Here is an 18,942-nt window from a genome sequence, read left to right as displayed (position 1 = left end):
GTTATTTTTTTTGCATAAACTCTAAAGATTTAATGTTCTCATATATATATATAAACGATCAAGGTTTTTGATTACACTTCGGCAATTGTTTATTAATATAATTTGCGAAGGATTTCACTTAATCATTTATTACCATAAAAAAGTAATGTGAAAAATAGAAGCACTACCTCTTAAAAAACCATACAAAAAAAAAACAGATTTTAAAAATTCTTTAATAAAAATTAAACCAATAAAAAAAAACAAAGTACTACAAAAATTTTAAAATCCCGAAATATATCAGAAAAAGTCATTTTGGTCCACAGCAGAAAGAAAAAGTTAAATTTTGTCGAGTAGTGAAGCGTAAAACGCAAAAGTAAGTGAAAGGGAGCCTCCTCCCTTATGGACAAAACACGAAACAATTGGACAGAAACACTTAACATCAACACAAATATTGGTAAACTTTATTTTAACATACCTGGACAATCGTTTTCCATATTAATCCTTTTTAGCTTACAAAAATCTTTCGCCATAACATGCAATCAATGTTGTAAAAACAAAAAAACAAAAACCACTGTGTGATGGTCAACTCATTTCATCAGGCATTCACAGTCCTGAGCTGTTCGGTCGGTGGTTGCATCTTTGATATTTGAATTCTGTTGGATTTTCGGTGTGGTCCATTCGAGTGTGGGGTGCATTGGGCGCATTTTTTTGTGCTTATGCAGACTCCAATCAAATGGCAGACGCCCTTTCATTGTTGTTAATTTAAATGTCGACTGAAATACAGAAATTCGGATACAGGGCCTGTAATAACAACTATATCAGCAGCGGCAGCTTCATATGTGTTTCCTGCCATGGGCGTAACATGTGTACACGTTAATTAACAATTTCAGCTGAAGCTGGAATTTCATGGGACTCCTTGGTGGAGGAGGGAGGGTGGGCTATTGGACAAAAGCCCTACTCCCTCTGCCTGGTGAGAAGTTTTCAATTCTTAAACTGAAGTGAAGCTCTCCTTCGTATGTGAGAGCAATGGGAACACAATATTTAAATAGGTTTCTTTTATTGAGTTATCTTATTCAAGTTTTAAGTTAATTTAAGCTATCCAAATTAAATGATTTGTCCATTTCCATCATTTCCGGCTTTGCTCCTGTTTGTTCTAAGTTCTCTTTGAGAATTCAAGTTCATAATATTTTTTAAAAGCTATGTATGAATTCTTCGCTTCAGGCACATTGCCCATTGGACAGTTTATAATATTTAAAATTAAATGAGCACGTCGAGCACGCTTTCGTGCATGTCGCTCTCGACCGACGCCAACAATCCGATTATCTGAAGAACTTGAAATTACTCAGTTCTCTTAACACCCCCACCCCCTCCGCTTCAAAATAAATTAGTTCGTTCCTAATAGGCAAAGTAAGACCCCCTATAGCTTGAAAAATGCCAACCGATGGCGATAAAGTTAATACTTTCGTATTCACACGTTCCGAAATATCACCGAAATTCACGTCTTTTATATGTCACTAAAGTAAAACAGTCCTAACGTACAGTCGGTCGAATTCCTCGTCTATTTATGATTCTGGATTATATTTTTGCATCTTTAAAATATTGCATTTGAAATGGCTTTATCCGATTTTAGGGGTCGGAAGAAAGAAAGTGGTCGGTGGAAGCTGCACTCACTACCTGTCTGTCTGACAGGTCTGTTTTCGATTTGTTCTCTTCCGATTGCAGTTTGAAAGTTTTTTGTGAACTATGTGGACTATGTTGATCATTATAAATCATTATGCTTGAGAAGTTTTAACTTAATTTCACACTTTTTGATTTGATTTGAGAGAAGACGCCAGCCATGCACTTTTTCACAAGATTTGGAAATACATAACTAGTTATTTGAAATCTCGAAACAAGCATTACTTAGTGTAAAATAAAATTTGGACGAGATAACATTACAAGTGTAATATTTCCTTAAAATCAGCGGACTTTTTTGAATGCTGTTCCAAATTAAAATCTGAAAAACCGTAATTAAAACGAGAAGGAACGTTGTGAGTCGCTTCTGTGACAGCGACTCTACGTTTATACCCGCAATCAGTCAGAATATATGTATGTGAGGTTATGATTTATGCGGAATTTAAAAATATTTTATCAGTTTACATTGTATTGTATTTGTTTGTGTATTTTTAAATACACCTGTAGCAGTGTGATATTACATGAGCCTGGAAACAAAATTTGTTTGCTCTAGCTCTTATAGTCTCTGAAAACTAGGCGCTCATCGGGACAGACAAACAGTCATGGCTATATCGACTTGGCTATTGATCCTGATCAAGAATATATATACTTTATGGGGTCGGAAACATTTCCTTCTCTGCGTTGCATACATCAACTTTTACCAAACATCGAATTTATCCCAGAACTCCCAGATACTAAGTGTCTGGGTCCGATTCATAGTTGCATATGTCCGCTTTTCAGAACTGCAAAGTTCTATGCAACCAGATATAAGATAATTAAGTTATGTGAAAATAAAGTCACTTCCTTTGAAAAAACCATGAAAAAATACCAGATTTTAAAAATTCTTTAAAAAAAAATGACACCATAAAAAAAAGTCATTTTGGTTCACAGCCTAAATAAAAAGTTCAATTTTTTCGAGTAGTGTTATTGGTGAAATCTATTGCATATATATTGATACCATTCATATCGTCATTAATCAGTTATTGGCAGTAAAAACCCCGAACAAGTTTTTTCGAACTAGTTAACTAAATATATCAACCTCAGCTGAACTTCTTGATTTTCACCAATCGTTAATTTTTTAACAGTAACTAAAAAAAAAATACCTGATTACACTAGTCAACACGATTTTTCTTCAAGGAACAAAACGAAATTTTTCTCAAAGATTTGGGGCTTAGAAATGGTTTGATGATATTATTTTTTTTTCTATGGCAAAAATGATGATTTTGTGCGGTATTTTTTACGAAATTTTGACTTTAAAAACTCAGGAAAAGTCGAAAAAAAATTAAATCCTGTGTTCTCTATTTTTTTGTAGCTTCTGGGGACGCGACTCTACATTTACATTTTTGAGCTTATAATTTTTTAGAAATAAAAAAAATGTATACATTATACATTTTTTCTATATATATATATATATATATATATACTTTATGGGGTCGGAAACGTTTCCTTCTCTGCGTTACACACATCCACTTTTACCACAAATCTAATATATTTTCTTTTCGTGGTAGCAACCCTCAGAACAGAATTGGGCGGTGTCCCCTTGAAAAAACAAAAAAAAAATTTTTTGGAAAAATTTTGGCCCAGCCTAATGCATATGTAGAAAAACAAACTGTTTTGCGATACTATACTTTGGCAATGTTTTTCCGATAATTTATTTTTAATTGAACTTGATCAATAACACTACTCAACAAAATTGAACTTTTTCTTTCCGCTGTGGACCAAAATGACTTTTTCTGATAGATTTCGGGATTTAAAAATTGTTGTAGTACTTTGTTTTTTTTTTAAGCCTAGTACTCAGATCGAAAAAAACACCTAGCGAACAGAATCAGGGTTGATATTCGTATGAAACCGATATGAAATGTTTTACGGCAAAAACTGCTTTCTAGGCTCTGTACGGAAGGCAGTACTCAGATAAAAAAACAACGAGAAGGAACGTGCGAGTCGCTTCTGGGGACGCGACTCTACTTATTCCCGTACTCAGTCAGTGTATACATTTTTGAGCTTATAATTTTTTATAATTTTAGAATTAAAAAAAATTTTACATTTTACATTTTTTTGCTACATCTGTTATCTACATCTACATATATTATGTATATTCTACATCTCCCCCGCTAAGGGGGAACGCGGCAGAGTGTGCGAGCGAGAAGGAAAATGAGTTGCATGTTCGTTTGCTGGAGGGGGCAGGGGAAGCAACTGAAAATTTCTTCATTCTGGCTATAATTATGATCCGATCTAATTCAGATTCGGCAATCTGGTAGATATGGGCATTCCCTACGATACTGCGTTTTTAGTTTGATTGTATCTTTAAAAATGTGCCTGCCACAGATTTTCTTTTTTTGTGTGGGCGGAAGGGGGCGGGGCAAAATTTTGAAATACACTTGTAGCAGTGTGATATCACATGAGTCTGGAAACCAAATTTGGTTGCCCTAGTTCTTATAGTCTCTGAGATCTAGGCGCTCAACAAGACGGACAGACAGACGGACAGACATGGCTATATCGACTCGGCTATTGATGCTGATCAAGAATATATATACTTTATGGGGTCGGAAACGTTTCCTTCTCTGCGTTACACACATCCACTTTTACCACAAATCTAATATACCCCTTAACTCTTTTTTGAGTACGGGTATAAAAAGGTCGGTATAAAAAGTATCAGAAGTATTCGCCTCTTCTGCTGCTGATAGCCAGACACATTACCTTGCCAATAAAATATTGGGGAGCCCAGGATATGCCTGGGGAAGAGCGACCCCAGCCGAAGAAGTGCATTTTGTTAACTTTCAACAAAACCAAGCAGCGGTCTGAGCAGTGTAACCGTTCGGAATGCAGTGCACACCTCTGATCACACCACTGGTCGCTCGAAAAATATATGACATCTGTTTGCAAGCAAACAGTTTTTCGATCTGAGTACTAGATCGGTTTTTTTTTGTTTTTTTTCAGAAGTAGGTGCATCTGTTTTTCACTTTGCAGAACTTTGCAGTTCTGAAAAGCTGACAAATGCAACTATAAATCCCACTCATATACTTTGCATATGCAGCTTAACGCCTGGAAGATATTAAGCTTTCAAATTCAAATTTCATAATTTGTTGCGGTTTTTTTTTTTTATTTTCTCTCTCGAAATTTTCACTTTATAGCTATAAGATACTTAAGTTATGTGAAAAACAGAAGCACTACCTCTGAAAAAACCATGAAAAAAAATACCAGATTTTAAAAAATTCTTAAAAAAAAACTAAACCATAAATAAAAAACCATAATTTGTTAAAAAAATTTTAAAACCCGAAATCTATAAGAAAAAGTAATTTTGGGCCACAGCCTTAATGTCGTGTTGACTAGTGTAATTTGTCTAGTACCATATGGAAAAGATCATATGGCCGGGCCACACTTTTTGAGATTTTGAGATGGGCATTTCTCACGGGTCCCCTTTTTTTATTTTTATTTTATTTTTTTTATTTTTTATTAATAGATACATAATTTTTTTGCAAAAATCATTTATTCGGTTTGGAACAGTGCCAATTTAGAAGAGGAAGAAACTGCTTCTAAATTTAAGACACTTCGTAGCGTCGCGACGCTACTACAACAGACAGATTGCGAGAAAGAGAGACATTTAAATCCATACATATGTACATCTGTACATGCATATGTCGATTTATTTATTTGTGTGTTGCGTGCATTTTCGTTATGTGTGTATGTATAAATTTATACATTTCTAAATCGTTTTTGCTAACGCAATGTGTGAACGGCGGGCGTAATGCTGTGCGGAAATCCACTGAGACGATCCAATCCGACCAAACAAAGCTTCGTCTTCGCCTCTGTAAGTTCAATTTAACTATTATCCAAGAGGTACTTTTACTTGTACATACATATGTATGTATATGTATTTATGGTAGACGAAAGCCTTTGCTCGGCCCAGAAGAGAGAAATTACCTTTAGAGTCTAAAGAGTCTAGGACTTACACTATAAATTAACGACAGTTAAATAGATAAAAAGAAATTGAAAAACTAAGATGAAAACTTAGATGCGCTTCCACTATAATATTTAATGCATTAACTATAAGAAAGACTGAAAATCGAGTTGGTATGCGAAAAATTACTCTATTAGAAGATGGTCGAATTGTACTATATAGCAGGACTATGGCTTTAGCATCCTCAAAAGTTATGGGATGCGATTTGAAGTCGACTGATTAAATATACAATAAGTTTTGCAAAGCTACGCTTATGAGTCAAACGGAAATTGGGTGCACGACTCAAGTTTAAAACGAGAAGGAACGTTGTGAGTCGCTGCTGTGCCCGCGACTCTACTTTTATACCCGTACTCAGCTTATGATTTATGTGGAATTTTTAAATATTTGATCAGGGGGGGGGGGGTTCGAAATTTTCAAAAAAATACACTTGTAACAGTGTGATATCACATTAGTCTGGAAACAAAATTTGGTTGCTCTAGCTCTTATAGTCTCTGAGAACTTGGCGACAAACAAGACGGATGGACGGACAGACATAGATTCGGCTATTGACGCTGATCAAGAATATATAGACTTTATGGGGTCAGAAACGTTTCCTTCTCTGCGTTACACACATCCACTTTTGACACAAATCTAATATACCCCTTAACTCTTTGCGTACGGGTATATAAAAACACATCCATACATACATACATATACTGATGGACTGATAATAGTAAATTGGTATCCAACTTATTGGGGACTGCCCAATACATTGAAACAACTGCTATTCCGTCGAGCGGAGCTGTATTTTAACAAGTGACTTGAGGTATTGAGCATTATTATACCTGTACTCAAAGAGTTATTATCGTCGAGAATGACCATATCTACCAGATTGTTGATTCTGGATCAGATTGGATACCCCCTGCAGCGCTACTTACTTATTCTCTCTCTTCCTCGCTCGCACACAGTCTGCCCTGTGCAGTGTACGTGCGTCTCTAGCGGAGGAGATGTGGAATCTACATATATATGTATATACCGACTCAATGTGGGTATAAAAGTAAAGTCGCGGCCACAGAAGCGACTCACAATGTATCTTTTCTTTTATTTTATTATTTTAAACACAGTAAGCAAAAAGCATTGATTGGGCTAGTATTTTAGTCAAATCTTCTTCTGAACGCCATACTTACATACATACACATGCATATACATATGTATGTGCATATGTATATACGTATTTATGTACCGGGGACACGCTCCCGCACTTTCCATACATCAACTTGTTTGCTCGTAAAATAAACACATACATACACATGTATATGCATACATTAATACATTTAAAGACTGAAATCAAGTTAAACGAGTAATAGTAGGTGCATTCATACGAACAAACATACAGGTACATACATACATACAGGTACATACATACATACAGGTACATACATACATACAAACATACATACATATGTACATGCTTATGCATGGTTTATTTGTGTTCTGGGTGACTATCCCAGCACAATGCCGATGAAACTAGAAAAAAAAAAAACACGGAGTTTTTTTTGGTCCGGGTTTGTTGCTAGTTTTCTCGGCAGCTGTGCCATTACTGAGCGTGGTGTTAGGACGAGCAATTGGATTACCTTATAATATAAGGGGTCTGCAAGACCCTATCTTATGTGCATAGCAAATGGCGCTTTTTCTGCGCTGCCGCTCACGTACACCTGTACAACAGTGGTTGATACCCATACAATGTTTCGTTTTGCCTGCTCTCTACGCACACAATCGCACTGAAAAACATGAGAGTGTGTGCGTGCCGACTTCTTATGTAAATGCATATTTATGGTTTTCTGGACAGTTGACCTGTCCACCTGATGATAGAGCTAATAGGCGGTTGATGCATTCGTTCTTGTCGCTTGTTAGATTCCATGATACCAGCGGTTATTCCGTAAACATTTTATATTAAGTCTTTCAACTGTTTAAAAGCATTTAAAAAAGAAACGAGAGACGCGAGAGAAAGAACAACGAGAGTATGAGTTCGGCAGCTTTCAATTGCTTAATTGATTTTGTGTTCGACTAACTAGCAAAATCAGATCGGTTCGTAGTGTGCAATATTGCGCCTAACAGGCACACTGTTAATAACAAGACATTTTTGAAATACTTCCACCATGACTGTGCTTTGGCTTTGTACTCGTTGTCAGCGGCAGTAGAGTGACATCTGCAGTAGTGGATTAAGAGAAATACCAACATACATACGTACGTATGTACATAAATATTTAACATTTTTCCAGTATGTACATTTATATGTAGGGGAGAGGGCCCTGTTATGGACCAGGTACTAGTTGTGACCCACCCCCCAAAAACTTGGACAGCAAGCAGATGCTTCTAAACTGAGTATTGGGAGTCATATTCGGTAACAATACGCAGTTTTTGTGCTAATACCGAAACAAATAGCTGCTTTGGTCTAGGTGCTGTGAGCATAATAATAAAAAATGGGGGAAAAAAAACTTCAAAGTAAATTTTATTATTTTTCAAGTGCGAAAAAATGTATGTAAATTTTGTCCAAAAATTATAGTATTTCGTTTTCCTTGTAGTGTGGTCATTGTAGTTTGTGAATTAATTTCGTTTTTAACCAAAATATATGCAGAACATTTTTTTTTGGTTTTTTGGAAAAATTGTCTGTTTTGCCCGGTTATGACACACGCCAAGATACCTGTTGTAGACATCTTGTATTTTGTATTTAATGCGTGTATTTGGTTACGAAGCTGCATAATATTGTTGTTTAATGTAATTTAGTACAAATAAATAACATTTAGACCACAGTACATTAGTTTGAGCTTTGAGCTTTGAGCTTGATATCGAATTTAGACGATGCAGCGGCTGCATGGCAGCATGTGTACGTGTGACGTATACGATCTCATTTCACGCGTACAATGCTGCACAGAATATCAAACTGTATTGCTTCCTTGAGGAAGCAGGCATCTGTTTCTGCCCAGAAAAAGCGTGGACGGAAGGCATCATTAGGCAAACCAGCAGCTAAGCGAAGCAAGGCTCTTTCCGAAGATGATAAGGATTTCTGCATCATCTGTCTGCACCTCCTGCCAAAGAAGTTGACCGCCGCAAACTCCATCGAATGCAATGAATGTAGTCGTCTGGTGCATTTAAAGTGCGCTAATATGCGTGCCAGCTACTTCACATGCAAACACTGCGACTCTGACTACGATGATTCATGTTAAAAAGTATCATCCTTCTTTCTCTTTAAGCCAGTAGGCTCTTAAAATAAATAAACTTCCAATTTCTCCGTTATTTGTGGTGATTTTCTTTCATATTTTTTAATTTTAAGCGGATTTTTCAGGGTGGTCCACAACTAGGCCTATATTTTTTTTTTCTCGAAAAAAGATTACTTCACTAAATTCTTGATACAATTTTTCCGAATGAAGGAATCAATTTAGTTCTTCACTGATAGTTAGATAATGCCTCTAGCTTTAAATTGGTACACATATGTTTGTATAATATGCAATTGGTCAAAAGTTATGAGGCAAAAACCTAACTATGTCCACAACCGGGGCCCTCTCCCTTACCTTTGTCTGTACGTAGCCACAGTGGACGCAAATGTAGTTATTTTCTGATCGGGCTTTCATGCCCGGTCGCGGCAGATCATGGGGATATATACATACACACATATATACATATTTATATACTTATATTATATGTTAATATATACATACATATATATATATGAATAAATTTATTTATGTATGCATGTATGTATACTAGGGGGCTGGGCTTCTTACTTGACCGTTTAGTGATCTCGAAAACTAACAACGCTTACCGTTGTTTTACCCGGTATTCAAAGAATATACATAGTAGTATATTAGATTCGTGTGGTTTTTTTTATCAAAAACTTGGAATTTTTTGAATTTTTTTCTTCTTTTATACTTATTGAAAGCTCGCAGTTTTCACCAATCTATATACATACATATTGACATATACATATGTATACATATATTTATGTAAATATGTACATATGTAGGTGCCAGAGAAACCTATTCACTCTGAGTTGGAAATTCAGGTGACACATATGGGTTGGCGGTAAGCTTTACAATCTCCAAGCTAAAAGCCGGAAAGTTTGATTGTTAAAATAACTGAATATAGGTCTTCTTAATTTCTATGCAATTAGAATTTTTTTTTTTTAATTTATACTTTGTTATACCCGTACTCAAAAAAGAGTTAAGGGGTATATTAGATTTGTGGTAAAAGTTAATGTGTGTAACGCAGAGAAGGAAACGTTTCCGACCCCATAAAGTATATATATTCTTGATCAGCATCAATAGCCGAGTCGATATAGCCATGTCTGTCTGTCTGTCCGTCTTGTTTAGCGCCTAGATCTCAGAGACTATACGAGCTAGGGCAACCAGACTCATGTGACATCACACTGCTACAAGTGTATTTCAAAATTTCGCCCCGCCCCCTATCGCCATCACAAAGGACGAAAATCTGTGGCAGGCACATTTTTAAAGATACGATAAAACTGAAAACGCAATATTGTAGAGAATGACCATATCTACCAGATTGCCGAATCTGAATCAGATCGGATTATAATTATAGCCAGAATGAAGAAATTAATTTCCAGCAGTTTCCCCTGCCTCCTACAGGAAGAGACCCGCTACTCATTCTCTTTCTCGCTCGCACACTCTGCCGCGTTCAGTGCGCGAGCGGCCTCTAGCGAAAAAGATGTAGAATCCAAATGGTATATCTATAAACTACATGTTAGATGTATAATATACATAGTAGATGTAGATAACAGATGTAGCAAAAAATGTAAATTTTTTTTTTTTTAATTCCAAAATTCTAAAAAATCATAAGTTCAAAAATGTATATACTGACTGAGTACGGGTATAAGTAGAGTCGCGTCCCCAGAAGCGACTCACACGTTCCTTCTCGTTTTTTTTTTACATTTTGTCATACGAACTTATTATAACTCCTGATTGGAAATGCCCACATACACTTGAGCTCATAAACTTCCAACTCTGTGGAAAAAGACCGTAACTTACACATAGCCGTGGTCATATAAATAGCAGAAAAAAATATTCAATTTATGGAATGCTTTTATTAATTAAAAAATATTTTTTAAAAATAAAACACTTTTGGCTCTTCATAGCTTAACTTATTAACTAATTAATTCATAAAGAAAAATTTATAAATGTTTTGAAAGAAAAGAGATAAAAATGAAAAAATAACGAAATATGGGTGGTCACATAAATAGCACAATTTCAAAATTTTGCCCATAATTCTTGAAAATAAGCTCAAAAGCTATAATTGTTTCACAAATTTAATATTTAGTTGAATATTCACGATTTTCAATAACGGCGTTACATCTACGCCCCATACTTTCCACAAGCTTCTGACATCTCTCCTTCGGAATGGAGTTCCAAGCTTCTTTGACACCTGTCCACAAATCGTCAATATTGGCAAATTTTTTTCTGGATATCATGACCTTAACATCATTCCATAGATTTTCTATTGGATTTAGGTCAGGGCTTTGAGCCGGCCACTCCAGAACTCCAGGATTCGTCCTTCAACCACTTTTTAACGACGCAAGATGTGTGCTTTGGGTCGTTATCGTGTTGAAATATGCATTGCACAGGCATATTCTCAAATGTAAATGGTTCCATTTGATTTTTGAGAATATCAGCATACATAAAACGATCCATTATGCCATTGATTCGGTAGAGCGGACCCGCACCATGCCAGGAAAATGCACCCCAGCACATAATGCATCCGCCACCGTACTTCACGGTCTTCATTATGTACCTGTGGTTAAGAACTTGGCCATCTGGATGACGAAAAAATGTTTTTCCATCGGGTCCTACTTTGCTTATCTTAGTTTCATCCATGGCTCCATAGCACATTTTTCCAATAGTTCAGACTTTTATTCCGGAGGGTCCGTGCGAAACTCAATCTTTGTTTGATGTTTCGTTTTGACAGGAGTGGCTTCTTCCTGCTGATGCGTCCAAAAAGCGAAGCTTCGTTCAGTCTTCTAGCCACTAGTCTCCTTGACACATCCGTGCCACATTCCTTTATAATCTCTCGAGAGGATTTAAAAGGGTCCGCGCTTTGCTCTTCCGCACTATGAGCCTATCCGTCATAGAATCCGTTTTTCTTGGCGTTATTTTTAAGGTTTTTTTTTATCATTCAAATAATTTGGGCCTAACGTCACTAATTAAAGTGCGTTGTACACCATCTTTCTGGAGCATTTCATTATTTCGGCTATTTCAGACGGTTTTTTTTCCAGATTCACTGGGCCTTCTACGGCCCATTTTAGCACGATAAATTATATCAATTCGTTACCGAAATATTGAAAATCAAACAAAGAATTCTGCGAAAACAACTTTTTACTCGAAATTAGCTGCCGCTTCATCAAAATGTGCTATTTCTGTGACCATGCAAAAAAGGTGCACGCGAACGAAAATTAAACATAAAGCAAAAGAGAAAAAAGATAACGATAAATTGTTTGCCTGTATACCATGTGGAAGAGTGCACTAATCGTTTGTGATCAAAATTTTTTAAATCGGATGTAAAATATTGTCGAAATAATCGATCGATATATTCTATTTTGGTTTTTGCTATTTATATGACCACAGCTATATATTCAATTTAAACTCGAAAAAGTTTAATGAAATTGTCATTTCAGAAAAAAAACTGCATATATAAAATACATAAATACATACATATGTAATATATGTACACATGTGTACATGCATGTAACTAAGAAGAAATTTTTAGATATATATGTATGCAAGTATGTATACCTTTCTAAGTGGCAATTGCCATTAATCATTAATGATCTCAGAAAATTTGTTGCAGTGTTGTCCTAGTTGACTACTTCATACTGCTTTGTGATCCAATATGTACATATGTGTATTTCTTCCAGCAGTCGAACGAGACATCGCTCGATGCCATCATTACATATTAACATACATACAGGAATACATAAATGTGTATATATGTATGTATGTATATATGTACTTTATCATTGCATAACATTGAGAATCAGCTGTTTAAATTATTGCAACTGAATTGAGTCAAAGCTGAACCGGGCCAAACCGAGCCGAATCCAATTTGTATCGCCGTTTCAGCCGAGTATACATGCGTACATACATATTTATGTGCTTATACTGATAGCATGTACATACATATGTATACATATATTGATAAATATGTATGTTTGTACATGAACGCTTACGCGTACGCGTACGTTTACTTTACATATACATACATAGGCATACATATGTAAATATGCAGATATACTCTTTCTTGGCCATTGCGTGTACATATCAAGGTGTGTACATATGTATGTATGTGAGTGTGGTGGCTATTCTTTTATGCCTGGCGCTCTAACAGCACAACAAGTGAGAAGAACAGAGCGAACAGCAGACGAGCGGTGTTAGTCACACACTGTGTATGCATGTATGTATGTATGTGAATGTGTGTATAACTGTATGTTTGTACGTCGACGTCGCTCGAGTATGAGCATAAGAAAAATCAAAGGAGAGGGAGTCGAGTCGAGGCCATAATGAAATTATGCATGGTAGTGTATTCCCGCAACTCGCTCTCTTGTCGGGGCTTATTTTTCTCGTCAACTGCAAATACAACAGCTAACTTCGCTATGATTGCATGTGTGGGAGACTGTGAGTGACTGTGTGTGAGTATGAATACGACCGCGAAAGAGAGGGAATACCCCGTCGAGGCATTCCGTGTCGCGATCTCGTCGCTCTCCAGGTTCTTGGGCGTTGCATTGGTATTGGTTTTTGGGTTGCGGCTTGATCGAAATTTGCTGCTCTGGTTCTTGTGTGTATTAGCTAACTAAATAGGCAAAGCCAAGGTATATTCATAAAAAGGTGTGACAGGTAAGATCTGGCTCTATTTGGCAGCCAAACCTACGCGAAAACGCATATACACATGCTGAAAAACGCCTGACACAAAGAAAGTAACTGACTTACCTTATATGTAATTAATGTATGTATGTATGTATGTACATACAAATATAAGTTGGGCAAACCAGTCAAGCAGGCAAACGACGCCAGACGCCAGCACCGGAGAAAGAGCCAGGCCAACCAGCTATGGACTGTATACATACATACATACGTACATATGTTGCTACTGCCGTCGTCGTTGTCCGTCTCGTCGTTCTTAGTATTGATTTAGATTCAGTCGATGAGTTTCTCTCGCTTCTGCGCGTTGCGTGTTTCGCAGTGTTTCCGCGATTTTTTCTTTGTCATCATCGTTGCCCACAGTCGCCGCTCGTGCGCCCTTCCCGCTTTCAACTGTAGTACGGTGTTCGCTTTTACGGTTCTTTCAATGTGAATGCTTTTCATCAATTTGCAAAATAATAATTTTTTGTTTTGATTTAAATTTGTTTCTGGTGTGCTAATGTTTTTTTTTTTAATCTTATGGATGATTTGCATCTGTATGTACATACATACATACAACAACTTTAAAACTGGTTCAAAAATATGATCGCCTCAATATCCCATCGTTCTCTTAGGCCCGGACGCTCCTCCATGGATGTGTGTTCTCTTAGTTATATATGTACATATGTATGTGTGGGTGAGAAACTGGAAAGCGTGGGAGTGTCACGAGACGGAGAGTAGGCCAATAAACCTACAAAAGATTATTTTCGTTAGACAAATTTCCTGCAATTGACGACATCAAACACAATCAACAAATGGATACATGAATATGTGTGTACATACATTGTGCATGGATGCATACGTATGCTCTTGCTTCGCCAATAACAAAACGAGTCACAGAAAATTGCCAAGCAGGCAAAAACACCTACGCGAGCAGAACAATACCAGCAACATCACCTCAAAGAGAAACGAAACCTGAAGAGCAACGTTGTGATTTCATTCAACTGCGTGTTAATTGTGTGTGTGTGGTGTGTATGTGTGTGTGTGTGCCCGCAGAGGGTAAAGTAAAACATGAATGTGCAGACACTGACACACATGCATATACAATCATATATAAGTGTGTAGATACGCGGATACAGAAGGAAGTGTAGATAGATATATATGTATGTGGCAAAGATATGTCTCACTGGGTGTTTCTCAAGACATACCCTGTATTTCTGTATCGGGCCAGCGGCTAAAAACGAGCTTTTTTATGGGCTTGGTTACGACACTGTTGGAGAGAAATAAACTCCAAGGCACACCTGGGCAACGGGTATCCAAACGTGTCTAGATACTTAGCATCCCTGTCTATATAGCTATCGCGCTTTTAATAGATTGTCTACTACCTAGATCGTATGGTATAGGCATGGACTAGACTAGCAGGTCGACACGTCAGCTCCAATGACTTGGCCTGAGGAAATGGTATTGGCCAAATACATTTCAGGGGACCGTCTGTTTTACTTACTTATGTACATGACATGCGTGAATACATATTTAGTTGGATAGGAGCATTGGCTAGTATGCAGCACTGTTGGGGTACTTCGCACACACAGATACATACGTATTTTTCACTACCCAGAAAACAAACGCACACGAGTCTTTTTCATGAGTCTCGGCAATATGCTCGCAAACGTGCTCACATGTGAGAAAAAAAAGAGTAATACATACATACATATGTATTTGTACCGCATATAACTCGCAAACAAGCTCTGGCAAGAGCATTTTGAGCAGATTTGCATTGCCACAAACTGAACGACGTATGAATCATATTTGAATCTTATTTGATCCGATTGAGAGAGCTTTTCAAGTTTAGTCTTCGCGTATTTGGCTCGTCAGCGATAACATTTGCGAGCATTTGGTTTTCTGGGTACGGTACCCTCACATGAACGCACACACATTTTCTGGCGCTTGTGCTGAAAAACTCAGTTCTCAGCAGCAGCGACGCAAAAATATGAACACAGACTTGGCTCTGGCACTTGACTTGGCAGCTGCAATCCTAAAATTGCAATTGAATTTAGACCTCTCCCATAATTTCGTAAAGAAAATGAATAAGCGAAAACTATGTACATTAAAAATGAGCATACCATTTGTTTTTTCTATGCCTTTTCTTTGGCCTTTTATCGCTGCCGATGTTGTTGGCGATATTGCTTCTGCGCATTAATATCTACTGAAAGGCACACCAAATACTCGCATTTGCACAAACACATTGACAGAAAGCTGCTCTCCCGAACACTCAATCACACATACGCCCGTTGCATAAAGAGCAGAAAAGAGGGAGAGAGGAACAGACAGAATCAGCGTCAAATTTATCGGAATGGAATGAGAGAGATAGAGAGCAAGAGCAACAGCAAAGAGAGTGTGCACAATGTTGAAGGAGTTCCCCGAGTATAAATGATCAATCTCAATTCCTAAACAACTGTGATTCACGAATTACAGCAATTTATTCATACATACATACATACATACATACATACATACAAACAAACATATATTCATGTATGCATGCCGTGCGTTTATGTATGAACGTATGTTTCTACAAATACGATATGTCGAAATTTTTCAATTCAATTAAAATAAAGTGCCAGTGAAGTGAAAATAAAAATTGGGAATACGCCAGACATTCAAAAGCAAAAGTATTTCTGTTCAAGAAAGGGTACTATCACAGTTGCAGATAATACTTAATTAAATTATAACAATAGCTAGACTAGCATTGAAACAACAAGCAATCTGTACATTAAGTATCAGCAGCAACGGTGTCCAGTGGTAGTGGCAGTGATATCAGACAGCGGTCATATATGTACATACATATGTACATATGTACCAGTACCTTCGACTGCGTGTCCTTTGCGAACTGGGAACCCCATAAGCTGGCTGCATGAAAAACATAACCAGCTCGAGCACCTGCAGCACGGGTCTGCTACAATTGCAGAACAATCTGAACAGCAGCGAATTGGATATTGTTGGCAAATCAGAAGCAGGTGCGTAACATTCATCAGGGTCTTCAGCTGGTGGAAGAATAAATATAATTCTGTTCAGATTTACCTAAATAAGCTCCTTGATTTCCTTGATAAAAAGTTTGATCCGCTAATATTTAATTTTAATTTTGTTTCGGAGTTGTTAATTAAATTTGCAACCTTCTCAGGAGAACTAATGCTTATAAGAAGATAGACATAGACAATAGACAAGTTTCTTAAATATATGTTTAAATTTAAACAGTTGAAGTTTGTCAGTCACACGCTGGCTATTTTTCTAAAGCTGTTATTCAAACACTTGAATTTTGAAGGATAAAAAACTAAAAAGGTTTACATATCGTTTACAAGTAAGAAATGGAGAGTGGAAAAATGTAATACATTTTTTTAAACCTTATACCAAGCTATATTTCTTAAGATCGCTAATGAAAAAAAAATTACATAAATTTACATTTTACATTTTTTTTATACATCTGTTATCTACGTCTACATCTAGAATGTATATTCTACATCTAACATGTACCATTAGATTCTACATCTCCGCCAGCGGGCGCTCGCGTACATAACGAGGCAGAGTGTGCGAGCAAGAAAGAGAATGAGTAGCGGGTCTCTTGCTGAAGTAGGCGGGGGAAGCAACTGAAAATTAATTTCTTCTTTGGGCATTCTCTACGATACTGCGTTTTTAGTTTAAACGTATCGGCCAGATGGACAGATGGACGGACAGACGGACATGGCTATATCGACTCGGCTACTGATGCTAATCAAAAATATATACATGTATACTTTATGGGGTCGGAAACGTTTCCTTCTCTGCGTTGCACACATCCACTTTTACCACAAATACAATATACCCCTTAACTCTTTTTTGAGTACGGGTATAAAAATATTGGACACATGCTAATTTTGACGAGCTTTAGAGTGTCGTTGATTTGAAAAAGATATTGTTTTCAACCATTTTGTTGCTGTAGAGCAACCCGTACAGTCTTAAACGCTCCCATTTCAAGCAAAAGTTGTTATGTGTATAGTTTAAAACCACGTATCAATACAACTAAGATTGTCCGATAAATATTTATATTGTTTTTACATTCAAAACTCGCAGATTACAAACAAAACTTTATGAAAAATTAATAGTTAGAAGAAAGGCATTGTCGAGGCACTTGACAACAGTGTTTTCTCTGGCTTATGGTATGAAAAGTTAACTCTAAAATACATCTTGTGCAGTGCCTCTGGACTAGTGTATTAATATGTACGTGTGTGTACGTGTGCTTGCATATGTACCTATGTCGTATAGAACTGTCAACAAGTGGTGCGCCCTAGGCCTGGATTTTTCCTCCGTGCGCACTTAAAGACGTGCCTGGCTACGCCATAACCCACAAAATACGATACATATTTTTATATCTCGCGAACACCATGGAATGTCCATTGTGTGTACGAGCAAGCCGGCGCACACGCAGGCACGCAATAATGATGCATTTAGGTGGTTTGGGTCCCACGAAATTATTAAAATAGTCTTCTTTAATGATTATGTAGACTCGTCGGAATTGATCTGTATGTAGGTGTTTTAGAAACTATTGTTTAAAACGTCGCCAGAATTTGGCCAAATTCGGAGAACTATTTACATATTGATGTCTGTGTGCATCGCAGTCTAACAGTTTGTTTTAAAAGTATAGATTAACTACACTACCCGACACGATTTTTCCTCAAGGAACAAAACCAACTTTTTCTTAAAGATTTGGGGCTTAAAAATGGTTTGATGATATATTTTTTTTTTCTATGGCAGAACTTTTTTTTGAAGAATTTTTTAAATCTGGTATTTTTTTTAAAGCTTTTTTCAGAGGTTGCGCTTGTTTTTTTCATATATCTGTAGTATCTTACGTCTAGTTGTAAAGAACTTTGCTTCTTTGAAAAGATAATTAAAACAGCTAGAAGTTAAGCCCAAACATTTTGTGATAACAGCTTACCGTCTGGGAAATATAAAGCATTCAAATGCAAAAATGATGATTTTTGTGCGGTATTTTTTACGATATTTTGACTTTAAAAACTCAGGAAAAGTCGAAAAAAAATTATATCTTGTGTCCTCTATTTTTTTGTGTATAGGTGAGTTAATTTGGCGTCGTTTAAGGTATCGCTCATTAAAATCTATGGAGAGACAAAAATTCGTTAACCAAACCTAAAATATGGAAAAAATAAACAAAAAATACCTTTTGGAATGTTGCGAGCCCAACTGCCCATTGGGAACAAAGGAACGCGATCAGGTACCAAATGTACAACCCACAAAAAAATAGAGGACACAAGATATAATTTTTTTTCGACTTTTCCTGAGTTTTTAAAGGCAAAAATTCGTAAAAAATACTGCACAAAAATCATAATTTTTGCATTTCAATGCAAAGTTCTTTGCAAC

The 18,942-nt window shown here is 36.7% G+C and overlaps 1 protein-coding gene across 11 annotated transcripts in view; it reads left to right on the top strand.

Moving 5' to 3' along the window:
* Positions 1 to 18,942, top strand: part of LOC111075285 (protein scalloped) — a 54,418-nt gene that overhangs the window by 15,386 nt on the left and 20,090 nt on the right. For 4 of the 11 annotated variants that reach the window (XM_022368458.2, XM_022368457.2, XM_022368456.2 and 1 more), the window contains exons 1-2: positions 13,826 to 13,983; positions 16,152 to 16,550. The exons of 2 other annotated variants lie outside the window; for them this stretch is intronic. In XM_022368458.2, coding sequence (XP_022224150.1) covers positions 16,448 to 16,550 — 103 coding nt within the window. In that variant the 5' untranslated portion in view covers positions 13,826 to 13,983; positions 16,152 to 16,447. Of the gene's footprint in view, positions 1 to 13,825; positions 13,984 to 16,151; positions 16,551 to 18,942 lie in introns of those variants that run through there. 5 more of the 11 variants (XM_022368464.2, XM_041595899.1, XM_022368465.2 and 2 more) reach the window with 3 other exon arrangements.

The sequence above is a fragment of the Drosophila obscura genome, unplaced genomic scaffold, assembly GCF_018151105.1.
Source record: "Drosophila obscura isolate BZ-5 IFL unplaced genomic scaffold, ASM1815110v1 contig_87, whole genome shotgun sequence".
In the NCBI taxonomy this organism is placed as follows: Eukaryota; Metazoa; Arthropoda; class Insecta; order Diptera; family Drosophilidae; genus Drosophila; species Drosophila obscura.
The sequence above is the reverse complement of the archived record's forward strand: the minus strand, read 5'-3'. Positions and strand labels throughout refer to the sequence as shown.